Below are 13,523 nucleotides of genomic sequence, written 5' to 3'. Positions count from 1 at the left end.
GAGTGCAGGAAGCTCCTGCAGCCAATCGGAAGCCGCGCCTTATTTTTTGAACGGTTCAGGGAGTCAAACAGACTCCCGGAACGGATTAAGTTCGACAACCAAGGTACCACTGTATTAGTGAAATCAGGAAACTGATGGAACAGGATCCATATTTGATGTTTTGCAGACAGGCAAACCAGCTTTGATGCAAAGGTGAATGTCTGTGTATTCAGGAAGGGAATGAGGTCCCAAGCCTCTATATCTCTGCTGCTATAACATTTGAGGACTCCATGAAATTTAATCGCTCGCCGTTCATCTCGCTTTATAAGGGAGCTTATTTTTCCCCAATTCTATTTTGGAATTATTCCATGGAGGACTTAGAAGTGACCAACCAAGCTTTCATTTGACTGCCGTTATATGCTAATAAAAAAGGTTGGGTAGCCTGCTACCATGTGTTGGACCAAGATAATGTATATAATAACTCCGTACTTACAAAATCCAATAGGTATATACACAGCACTATGGATTATTTGAATAAATTGATTACAGTTTATTGCATCAACTGCCATAAAGTCATAACATTTTTCTTGCTTACTTTTAGTCCTTTCTTTAAAAAATACAAAAAAATAAATTAAATAAAAAACATGTTAAGTAATATTGATGATCCGTCTATGATAAAAAAATACCAGCAAGTTCCACATTAAGGCTTAAAAGTATGACCTTATTATTCTTGTAAGTTCATGGCAAGTTTGACCTTAGCTATTATGGGTGTCCTTAACACTTTTATGGACTTAGTGCAAAATCAGATACTTATTGCTACTTGAATCCACCTTTATGCAATGTGTGTGTGTGTGTGTGTGTGTGTGTATCTTTTACTGTTAGATGCTGAACATGCTGTATGTCCTTTAACTCATTTATTCGAAGGATAATCATTTTCTGGTTCTGGTTATTAAAAACACAGTTTCAAAGTAATTTACAATGATAGTCCTATTGAGGATTCTGGTGGAATTAGTCCAATTAAAGTGGTCTTGTAGCAGGCCTGCACCATTTGTGATCCACCCAACTATTACACAGCCCAGTATTGTGGCTTTTCAACTGCTTAACAATCTTCCCATTTTCAAAATCCCAGGCAGGCAGCAAAAAGAAAAAGGGTTGTCATAAAGTGGGTTTTGATCTATAAGAGAAGAACTATATCAAATTCTTAAACAGAAACAAAGTCCTGATCAATTAAGTCAATATGTGTTGAATGTAAGCAGAAATGCAGTACTCTGACAATTAGATGACTGCACACATTATGGTGCTCACATAATAAATTTTAGCTATCAGATATGTGGAACAGATCTCTTCAGTGTATCATGGATAGTTGCATCAAAAAATTACCTGATTGGATACTATGGACTGGCTAGCCAAAAGGGCAGAACTACACATTACACTTGACTCAAGGCTGCCTCTGAAAATCCCAGCCCCATGTTGAGTTCTCCACCTCTCCCATAATGTTTAAACACACCTGTGTTGACATCATGATTCCTTAGCCCTCGTCCAGAACACAGGTTGACATTAACAGATAGAAGACGTAATAATAAGGGGAAGATTGACTTTGTATCAAAGAGATACAAAGAGTGGGGAGAGAGGGGTACGAACTGTACATGGGGATATAATTTTCATTTGTAGCCCCATGTAGAATGTAATGTGCTCCCCACACCCCAAAACCGAACATGTAAACTCATCTTGTGCAGCTTGCAACCGAGTGAAGGAATGCCAAATTCATTCTGAACATATTGATGGTTATCTCCAATTTGTTCATAAGCAGTACTTAATATCTTTGGTTTGTCTCCAATGGAGGCATGCTCAAAGTAGACCCACTGAAATCAAGGGGCTTGAGTTAGTTGTTACTATGTCTATGGGTCTGTTCTGTGCATGACTTAGTTGATACAACCCTCTGTGCATTAAAGTCCCTTCTTACTCCAGCTAGGTGGAAGATTTAGGCTTGTCTCTAGCGACATGCATATTCAGTGCACACCAGTTGAAAGTAACGAAAATGACTACCAAGTCTATTAATTTCAATGGGTCTACTCCGAGTATAAGCTCATTGGATGCAACCAGAGCCTTGAAACTGCTTGCTAATACTTGCACGTGGAAACTCAAGTAAAACTTATACGGTCCCAGAATGACATGCAGTATCAACTACAACAAGCGGCAATAGAAGTGCTTAGACGTCCTTCAGTTGTTTTAAGCATCCACTGCAACCCAAGGAAATAAGCATCATTCATATGGAGATGGATGCACAACTTTCCAAACTAAATAGAATCCAGGCAACAACCCAAACCAGGCTGAGCTGACTGCATGGCTCCAAAACCTTGTACAGTAACTCTGCACAATGGTACACAAACATAGTGCACTGGGCTGCAGCTGTTGACAGCACTTCTGACTCAGCTATTCCCAGGGGCTCTTTTCTATTGGCAAGTTCCAAAATTACAACCCCTAACGAAAGGTGAGTTTGCACTTATTGTGTTACACAGTCCTAACGGCATACAGTATATGCAGCAGAGCCTGCCTCGTGATACACTCCAGGAGCATATGAAAGATAACTTGAAATAAAACGAGTATAGTACTTTCCCCCTCATTGCAATTCTCAATAGAGATTTATTAGTTTCATTTGCAAGAGTCTTACTTTAAGAAGGGTGTTAATATGTATTATGACAGTTCACACTGAAAGCAATTTTTTTTCCATAAAAGATGTTACAGTAATAACCCCTATGGAACTTGTGTAATTTCAGAGTAGATAGCCAAGTGCACAATTAAACAAGTTTACAAGAGTGAACCTTGCCCCGGGCCTCTTGTACTAGTTGTGAAAACCTTAATTAGTACAAAATGTCAATATTAGGATGTTTCTGGCATTCTGCTTAAATAAAAAGAGCATATGTATCATTTAGCTTTGGTATTATCTGCAGTAGGTTTTAACAAGTAGAATATATACCAACCCTTATTTTCTTTTCTCTTTCTTCTTTTCACAACTGTGAAGCTTACAAAGATGGAATAAGTCGACTTACCAAAGAGGAAATATTACAGACACAGAATTAAAGTTTTGAAGACCCATTTTTATCTTTAATCCTTGGGGAGGGAGGAGGGGACAGGGGGGAGAGAGTTTAAGCTATGAAACAAGCAGTCAGAAGAGTGAGCTCTCTGTGTCATGAGTGGTTGTGCATACTTTTACAATAATATGGGCACAAAGGAGATTGTCGCCTTTAGTACATTAGGATCGCTAGATTTCTCTTTGCCTCCATGCACCTTTTACTTTTGACTTGCATGAGTTTTATCACAGGTTCAAGAGCGGCCTTCGCTGTCGAAATGTTTCACAGAGCCTAAAGCTTCCCAACTGCCTATCTGGCCTGTACATATTTCATTAAAAATAAACTCTATATAATAAATAAATATATAAAATAAATAAAATGTTGCCTTTGGAATTTCTATAAATAAATTTAAACTTTTTTACGTATTTTTTTTTTACTACTTTTTATTATTTTTTTATTTGTATTTTAATCTTTTCTCGTTCTTTCACCTAGGAGGTCTTTGCTTTTAAATTTGGCGAGGGGGGGGGCTCCCACTTGAGCAGTCAAACAAAAAAAAAGCAAGTCTCTTTTTGTTTGTTTGTTTGTTTGTTTGTTTAAGTAAGACCGAACCCTCCATGCCTTCTTTTTTTCCGTTTTCTATTTTTATAAATGCAGCGTACACTTGAGCAGGCCACCAGCCAAAATTCCTGATGAGTCAAAGTATGGCAGCTATGCTGATATAGGATGAAGTACAATGGATCAAAAAATTTAAAAGCGTGTCTATTTCCCAGCATGCATCAGGCCTTTCCCCCTCCCCCTTCCTTCTTGCTCCAGCTTCTCTCTTTCATCCTCTTTCCGTTCTTTTTCCCCCGCTCTCACACATTCTCACTCTTCCTTCCTTCCTCTCGTAATAAACCAAGCGAGTGGGCAATAGGCACTCCTCCAGGAAGACAAAACCCTTTTAAGTGCAGAACAAAATCAGCATGTTCCATCCAAGCCTCCATCATACATTATGCATGCGACAAAGTTTGGCAACAGTGGAGCTGATGCAATGACACAGCTAATCAATTAAGAACCCACCGCATGAAACCTTTTATAGTGGTTACTTTCGTTTTAAGGGCTCACAAGTGAAGTAAACGTCTTTGTCAACTTTGGCTTAAAATATCCTTATATAGTTCAGGGACTTTCTCTGGATCCACCGGTCTAGGTAAAAAATGTGTGAATTTTTGATGCCGCTTAGTCCTAGTCGCTTCTCTTGGAGACCCGTCTTTATTTAACGCAACGTAATATCGTCTTCCAGTGTCCACATGCTTATATAGATTCGATGAGTATGTGTTATACCAGTTCTCTTCAAATTGTTCTCTGAATACACACTCCTGGGTTAGCTTTTCCTGTGAACAGAAACAGGGAAGGAGAGAGAGAGAGAGAGAGAGAGAAAAGCATTAAGGAATTAGCAACATATTTAATTACTTATTGCCAAATGCCATCTAGAAAAACTAGGGGTTGCCATTTAGGAATAATAATAATAATAATAGTTATTATTATTATTATTATTATTATTATTATTATTATTATTATTTATAATTTCCATGAAGGGCAGGATATTAAAAGCTATTTTTTAAAAAAAATGCATAGGTGGCTCGTGGATGGTGGTGTGATGAAATGTCCTTTACCCATGACCACCATTACATTTGTTCCAACCTAAAATCTGAAGACAGCAGTACCAGAGGATTTGCCCATAGAAGCTGACACAACAATAGGTAGAAGCTGAATGTGTTCTAACAGCCTCCCATATCTTATTGAGAGAGAAGAATGCTGGCAGCTTTGTAATCAATGTCTTCTTTATATTTGTTGAATAGTCTGTAAATACAGCCCTTGCAGTCTACACATTTCTTGGAGCAATTTTAAAAATTACTTTATATTCTTTCAATTGCAAAAGCAGATGCTGAGCCGGTGGATGCTGGGCTCTGTGTGTTGGGAGGGGAGGCGTAAAACTCATCCAAATGAAGTTTTTTTTTCCTGCTATCTGCAAGCATCACATGATGTGCAATGCAGAACTTCTTGGGTTTTAAAAAGAGAGGTCCTCTTAAATATATTTCTTTCCTTTCCTGGATTATAAATACCCATATAAGGTTAATATGAAACCAAGATACATCTCTTAAGAACAGTTCTCTTTTTCTCCATAACAGCCACTCCCAACTTAAAACCCGTAGATGTTGTTATACCACCACCACAACAACAACAACAACCCCATAATGGTCAGGAGTGGTTAAACATCATCGGTGGGAGGGAGCAAGCTTGCAAAAAGGGCTATTCTAGAAGCCTTAAATCAATTGCGATTGTGTTCAGCCTACTACAACCCCTTTTCCATTTTTGAATTTTCACAGCTGGAACAAAACAGCAATTACAACATCGAAACCTTCAGTCTTCCCCATTATGATGTTGCCATGCGTTAGTAAACTGAAGGGAAGGGTGACATCACATGGAATACTTTGGGTGGAAAATTTGTAAACTCTGCCCCTATGGAGCAAAAGTTACGAAGAGAAATATAACGATTCCAAACGTGCAAAAGTTTGCAATTTACTTTATTCCTCGGGCTCCATATTATGAAATGCACTTCCAGTAAAATAGTTGCTGATTTAGTTCCAACTACATAATTAAAAGAGTAAATTGATGCCATATATAAATAAATCAGTGTCTCCTCCTTCGTTTGGAGACCTTTCATTTGGAGCTGCTTCTTTCAAATGGTTTTGAATCGGGGGAGGGGGGATTATTACCACATGTATGTCACCACCAGCTATCTTTTGGGAGATATCTCCTAGGACAGCCTTGCCAACAGGGTGCTCTGCAGATTAATTGGATCCTTGCCAATCTACTGCAAATCATCCAGACATCAACCAAAAAAATCCCAAGCACGTTTTGCCCAGCCCCATTCACACACATGAGCCAAAGGAATTTGAGTAGACATATTACAGCTTAACTGTGCCACCGAAAGCAGAGTGACCATAGGTCCTCCTCTAAAGGGTTACAAGAGGGCAGCCCTCTGTTTGAAGGCATCTTCTGTTTCAAAGTCTGTTCAGTCCAAGTCTATTTTTAAAGTAGTTAAAGAGTCATAAGAAGGGAGTGTCAGAAGGGCTTTGATGTTACTCATCAACAGTTAACACCTGGAGAGCAGACTGAGCAGGTCAGACACAGCTCAGATGGTCACAGTCTCCCCCACTATGGTGAGATGTATCCTTGGGAAGAGAAGATGGAGCAATGTCAGTGTACTGGAATAAGCAAAGATCACCAGTGTTGAAGCAATGATTCTTCCACATCAACTTCGTTGGACTGGTCATGTTGTGCGGATGCCTGATTATCATCTTCCAAAGCAACTACTCTATTCCAAACTTAAAAATGGAAAGCGTAATGCTGGTGGTCAACAAAAGAGGTTTAAAGACTTTCTCAAGGCAAATCTTTAAAAATGTAGTATAAACACTGACGACTGAGAAACACTGGCTTGCAAGCGCTCCAGTTGGAGAACAGCCTTTACCAAAGGTGTCATGGGCTTTGAAGACGCTCGAACTCATGTTGCGAGGGAGAAACGTGCTAAGAGGAAGGCACATTTAGCAAACCCTCACTGTGATCAATTCCCGGAAACCTATGTCCCCACTGTGGAAGGACGTGTGGATCCAGAATTGGCCTACACAGTCACTTATGGACCCACTGTTAAAACATCGTTTATGGAAGTATCTCACTCGGCTATGAGTGATTGCCAAAGAAGACGAAGAAGATATGTATTTCTGTTTAAATAATAGTAATTATCTCTATGCTTGCATTGATGCACATAAATTATCACACAGACACATTCGCTCGCTCACAATTACATTTGTACCCCACCTTTCCTTCCAGGAGCTCACAAGGTAGTGTATATGGTTCTCTCCCTCCCCATTTTATCCTCGCCTTAAAACCCTGTGGAGCAGGTTATGCTGAGAGACAGTAACTGTGTGAACGGAGAGTAACCTGTCCACTCAGAAATAAAAGACAGCTGTTCATGTTCTTTCTAACTCAGCACTTGTTTTTTATACACTACCCCCCTCAAAAAAAGAACATTATTGCATTTAAATCCTATCTCCTTTGCCAAGGAGCTATGGGGGTGTACATTGTTCTCCCCCTCCTCCTTTAATCCCCACAACAAGCCTGTTAGGTCAAGCTGAGAGGCAGTGGCTGGCCCAAGGTCACACAATGAGCTTCGTGGCCGGCTGGGGATTTGGACCCTGGTCTCACAAGTCCTAGTACAATGCTCTCCACCACACTGTGCAGGGTCCGTTCTTATTTCCCCTTTGAGTGATGCATTCCAACTCCCATCCTCCTTGACCACTAGCCATGTTGGCTGGGGATGATGGGGACATTTAACTCAAAACCATCATGAGAGCTACAGCATGATTTTATTCCAGTCATTTCAGAAAAATGCCCCAAATATCAAGGAAGACCATGGCTGCCAATGACCCTTTATATAAAATATAATGTTTTTAGTTCTGCTATTCTGTTGGCCTTCACAATTTTCCCTTCATTTTTGCCCCACCCTACCCCAATCTGAGTTCACTTTAGAAGAATACTTACGTTGTTAACCTAATAGTTAACAATATAAGTTATAGAGGAGTTTATTTGATGTGTGGTTTACTTTAACAGACATCTCTAGAATTTTTATTAAATTTTAAAAAAAAACCTTCCATACAGCTTTGCCTCAAAAATAGTCTGAAAGCAACTGTTTCACCTTTCAAATAAAGTACATCTAAGCCCACAAACACTGGACAATTGCTGCATGCATCTCCCACACAGGAATCCATTTGTAATTGGTTAAGGCTTTATCCACACAGTTAATTTCAATTTTGATGACACTTTATGTCAAATACTTAATAGATAATTACATATTTATTAAAATTTCAACTGATCTGATGAGTGAGGAGGTCAGATAACAGGCAGCCATCTTTGCTTGATGTCATGTGGACCTTTCCTGAGAGCAAAAATATCCAGCACTCAAGCTTTGAATCGCAAACGTATTTGTGGAGTTGAGTTACTTTACTATTTTTGTAAGCTTGTAAAGGAAGGAAGGAAGGAGGAGAAGGGGGGAAGAGACTGGGTTTTACTGAACCCTGTTATGCCTTATTAAAATGGCTAAAATTACTTCCATAACATTTCCCCCATCAAATAAAGCGCTTCAGCAAAAACCCAATATTTACTGAATATAATGTAAGTCTCTAATCCTGTGGTCCTTAGGAGGGCATCCAAGAGGCCATAAGACAGCATGGTCCCTCTTTCTGAAAGGGAGAGAGGGAGACTCATGCGCACAGGAGACCTGTCCATGATGCCATCTTCCTCACAGCTGCAGAAATCTCCCTGGTTTGCCCCCTCCTTTGCCATCAAAGGCCCAGGGGCAGAGAGGGCAAAAAGGAGGCATTCTGGGGGCAGATCATGTGGAACTTTAGATTCACGGGATCAATTCCTCTGACATGCCCCCAACTGGCATACTTAATTCCCCTCTTATTGGGATTAGTGGGAGCGGAAATCCTCCCATCATATGTCAAGGAAATAAGCAGCTATCCTATTTTTAAAAGACATCTGAAGGCAGCCCTGTTTAGGGAAGTTTTTAATATTTAATGCTGTGTTGTTTTTAACACTCAATTGGGAGCTGTCCAGAGTGGCTGGGGAAACTCAGCCAGATGGGCGGGGTATTAAATAAATTATTATTATTATTATTATTATTATTATTATTATTATTATTATTATTATTAATCCTTGTTTTAAAAAGCTGACCAAAGAGCAAAGCCCGCCCACAGAAAAATAAGCAACCTACACACACGTTATTTGAACTGCTGTCATGAGCTATCAGGACTTTGGATTTGGTCGTTTGATTCTCTCCCCCACCCCCCAACTTCTGCAGACTGCTCTGCCTATGAATACACCAGAGATATTGCGTAAGTCACAAGATTTGGGCTTTTGGGAGCATTTGTCCCAATCTCAGCTATTTGGCTTGCAAGAGACCTGGTCCCAAAGTATTGAGGTTCAGGGCTTTGGTATGTGCTCTGTGCCCCCCGAGGAAGGACCACAAGAAATGAAGGAGAGGTGGCTTCGTTTTTGGTGCGCCCACTAGCCTAAAAGTAAGGGCTCAGGCAATTGATACTAACTCGTCTTCAGACTATTTGCTTGACCTGCTCAAAGGCTCTGCAATTAATATGTATACATGCCTCCAAAAGGCTCCAAAGATTATAATCCTGATTTATGGGAGATATTGGAATCCCCAGTTTGACCTGATTATGCATATGTGAAGAGCCTCTGCAGGGATATATTCAAGGAAAGGTCAGTACATCTAAGTCAAAACGAAATCATCAAGATTTGTGCTTTACTTGTGGTGCTAAATCCAATAGTTTTCAACTGGGCTTATTTTATCCATTTTACAAAATTAATATAGTGCTTTATTGTAAACAGAAGCTCAAAGTGATTTAGAAAAAATAAAACAAACATTAAAAACAAGGTTATGTAGAGAGAGAGAGAGAGAGAGATCTATACATATGGACTTAAGAGATGTCCAGCTTACTTTGCATATTTCCAGGTGTCATTGCCACTTTTATGTTTACAACTCTTGGCTCAAGAATCCTCACAATCGACTCAAGTAGATCATTAGCATTCCCCCGCTTACCCTTTGGAAGCAGATAGACAAAAACAATAACCTGAATAAGACCATCTTAAGAGTTCACTGTGGAAATCAAGATGTCCAGAGTCCAAGGATGCTACATAAAAAAAACCTTTCACATCTAGGGATGAGGGAGAAATTTGATACAGTTTGCATTTGATTCTAATCTGAAACAATACATGAGCCAAAACACAGCCATATTTTGAAACTCATACTTCTCTGATTTTTGCAATGCAGTTGTACAGCCATGAGATATATACAAATATGCATATACTAGGGTAAAGTGTGCATATGAATGCATATATTAGTGAAAACAGCATACGCATTTGCATTTTAGTTGGGGGAAATCCTTTTGTAAAAATGTGTATATTCAGTAGGACCAGCAGTCAGAGATGATGGGAATTGTAGTCCAAAAACTGCTGGAGACCAAAATTTGGGAAACGCTGGTATACAGAAATTAGCAAGTAAAACTGGTCAAAATCTGGTAAATAAAATGAGCCACTTGCTCATTTATTTGACTTGCTAGCGTGGCATCTGTTCCTCAGACATTGCAAGAGACCCCAATAGACATTAAGTCAAAAGGATAATCCACCCCCAGACCATGTTCCCTCCAGTGCACTATGTAAACAAACACTGAGTTATTTAGCAGGGAAAGTTTTAAGCTATTGTGATACTGCTGAAGCCATAAAAGGCAGAGTTATAAGATGCTTGTAACAGAGCCAATACTGGCAAGACCTTGTCATCACTTCTGTGTTATGCCACTGTGTGCTGTGATCTTGACATTTCATAATAAACTAAACAAGTGAAACGTGTTGAGCACATGGTACAAAGCCTTACAAAGGCAACCTGGGGCTAGTGATTCAGTAGCATAGACCTCTTTTTTCTCAAAGTCAACAACAAACAAAAAAAGGATGCTCCAACAGAACGCATCACAGTATCCAACCCTAAATTAGCAAGTCCTTTCAGCCTCAGGTTGAGAACCTACACACACATTTGCAATTAAGCCCTATTGGATACAGTCAGAGTTATTTTTTAGTAAAAATGCATAGGACAGGGCTGTTAATGAGATACTGTGAGACCTCTGCCCACACTGCATGTCTATGCTGGGTGCTCTCTCTCAGATTTTACAGGCTCACGGTAGGTATAAAGTGATCAATGAAAAATACACCCAAGGCTATATTATTCAAAAGTGGTGTAAAGACAAGATTTCATACTTCTCAACTGTAGTTTGCATCCTGCTTCTACTTTGTATCCTGTCCTCCACAACATTCACCCATGCACAAAAAGCTCTCATTCAGACATAATCCTAAGAGGTGGTTTCACTTAGGGATAGTCAACGCAGTTACTTCCAGATGTGGTTTGACTACAATTCTCATCAGTCCTGACTATAAGCCTTGTTGGCTGAGGCTGATGGGAGTTGAGTCCAACAACATCTGGAAGGTGCCATATTGACTACCCCACCATGCAAATGAGCCTCAAGAGCTCCCCTCTCCTCTAAGACAACCATAAGCAAATCAGAAGTTTTCGCTTCCATTTTTAACTAACTGCAGTTATTCCTTAAAAGCTGGACAAACAGTTATTAGTCTCACCCAGATTGTAGGGAAACAAGACAGCTCCAATTGCTATCCCATGTAATATACAAGATAGGGCTGGGAGACCATTTTATTTGCATTTTAATAACTACTTTCAAAGTAATATGCAAACTGGAATGGAACTATCCTTCAAACATTGCCCTCTTCCTAATCTTGCAAGGTAAATTACTATAAAAAACCACCTGTGCACCAAAAGAAAGCATATATTGGGCAGGTGTGCAGAACACACAAAATAACATACAAAAATAAATTATATTAGGGTACATTGCTTGCAAAAATGCTTAAATTGGGCAAAATAGCGTACAAAAATTGCATATATTAGGAGAATCATTTGAATTTTCCTGCAGGCTTTTTTAAAAAAATAAATTAAAATAAAATAAAAATAAGGAATTGATCAGGAATGAACTGAACTTAAGGACTGGAAATAGTGAAAAGTCAAAATTGGCAAGATTTAGGTAGGGGCCCCTGACTGTTAGGTTCAGTCGCAGACAACTCTGGCGTTGCAGCGCTCATCTCGCTTTATTGGCCGAGGGAGCCGGCATACAGCTTACGGGTCATGTGGCCAGCATGACTAAGCCGCTTCTGGCAAACCAGAGCAGCGCACGGAAACACCATTTACCTTCCCGCCGGAGCGGTACCTATTTATCTACTTGCACTTTTGACGTGCTTTCAAACTGCTAGGTTGGCAAGAGTTGGGACTGAGCAATGGGAGCTCACCCCGTTGCGGGGATTCGAACCACCGACCTTCTGATTGGCAAGCCCTAGGCTCTGTGGTTTAGACCATAGCACCACCCACATCCATAATGAATGGATAAGGAATGAACTGAACTTAAGGACTGGAAATAGAGAAAAAGTCAAAATTGGCAAGATTTACCCATCCCTAACACAAGGATACCATTTTATCTACTTTTAGAACATAAATGATTTAGCCAATAGTTATCTACAAGGTTATTTCCTTCCTTCCTATCTATTTTCACACTGTAGCCTACTAAAGCCGAAGAGTTTTCTGGACACTATTCCTTCTCATAATAATAAGCATTTGTTGATCATATTATACCTTGCTTCATGCACCACATTGTGTTAAAATTCAAGGTCACTATTCTGTGGTGTGACACAAATTCTTTAGGGAAGAGGGATCACATTGCAAAATATGCATTATACCAAGAAGAATCAACATGACCCGAACACATAAAATGGACTGCACACAAAATGCAAAGGTTGCCTCACAAATACTCCAGATTTTATTTTTCTTGGATCCTACAAATACATAGAACTCAAGCAGAGGTGCAATAAGGATCAATGACAAATCACTAATCAAAAATTTTCGTTAATCTTCTGACTTAGCTCAAGGGTAGACAATGTGGTGCCTCCCAGATGATGTTGGACTACAATTCCCATCACCCTTGACCACGGGACATAGGAGATGGGAATTGTAGTCCAACAGCATCTGGAAGGCACCATATTGGCTACCCCTAGCTTAGCCCTTCTGTCCTGTCAAAGAATGCAAGAGTTGAGCTGGGAATCCTATGACTCTGAAAACCCACCTAAGATTCTTTTTAGTTGGGTCCCAGAAGCTTCATCCTGGGCAAAAGAGAGTAGAACTGTGAAATATCAACCTCTGTGGGTGGTAAACCTTATGAGGCCCCTAAATCGACCAAGTCAGGTGTAAGTATTAGGCACCTAATAATCACCCGCCTATCATACTCCAGCCTGCAAGCTCTAGCTTCAAAAGTAAGGAGGCCTTATGGCTGAAAGAGATGTACAGTATTGTTAAATACATCTTTGCAGGGAGAGAGGCTAAAGAAATGCAAATTGCAACCACCTTGGGTAGGGCATGCCTGACAATTAAGAGGATCAGAGCAGGCATGTGTGACGAATTCAGCCCTTTCCTTACCTGCTACAGCTCTGAGTAGACGCCAAGACAGGCTCTGGTGGACAAGACTAATAGCACATCCAGTGGTCAAGTTTCTGCACATACTGTTGAGGGAAATAAAGGGCAGATGGGGCTTGTCAACCTGGGAAGGAAGCCCATCTAGGAGAAGAAAAACTCTAATCCTAAACCCCCGCTGCCTTGCAGATAAACTCACTTGTGAGAAAGGCTTTGGAAGCAAACACTGGGCACCAATCGGTCCTTGCTGCCTTATACAACATCTTCTGGAGAAGGAAAAGCTAAGGAGTAAATCCTAGGCTAATCTGGAGTGGGGTCCCTAAGGTGGTTGGAAGGCATCT

The 13,523-nt window shown here is 40.1% G+C and overlaps 1 protein-coding gene across 2 annotated transcripts in view; it reads right to left on the bottom strand.

Annotated features, from left to right (window-relative positions):
- Positions 1–3,618: 3,618 nt before the first annotated feature.
- FGF9 (fibroblast growth factor 9) overlaps positions 3,619–13,523 on the bottom strand; it is a 37,673-nt gene continuing 27,768 nt past the window's right edge. For both annotated transcript variants that reach the window (XM_033146316.1, XM_033146317.1), the window contains exon 3: positions 3,619–4,420. In XM_033146316.1, coding sequence (XP_033002207.1) covers positions 4,175–4,420 — 246 coding nt within the window. In that variant the 3' untranslated portion in view covers positions 3,619–4,174. The remainder of the gene's footprint in view (positions 4,421–13,523) is intronic.

The sequence above is a fragment of the Lacerta agilis genome, chromosome 4 (assembly GCF_009819535.1).
Source record: "Lacerta agilis isolate rLacAgi1 chromosome 4, rLacAgi1.pri, whole genome shotgun sequence".
Lineage (NCBI taxonomy): Eukaryota > Metazoa > Chordata > Lepidosauria > Squamata > Lacertidae > Lacerta > Lacerta agilis.
The sequence above is the reverse complement of the archived record's forward strand: the minus strand, read 5'-3'. Positions and strand labels throughout refer to the sequence as shown.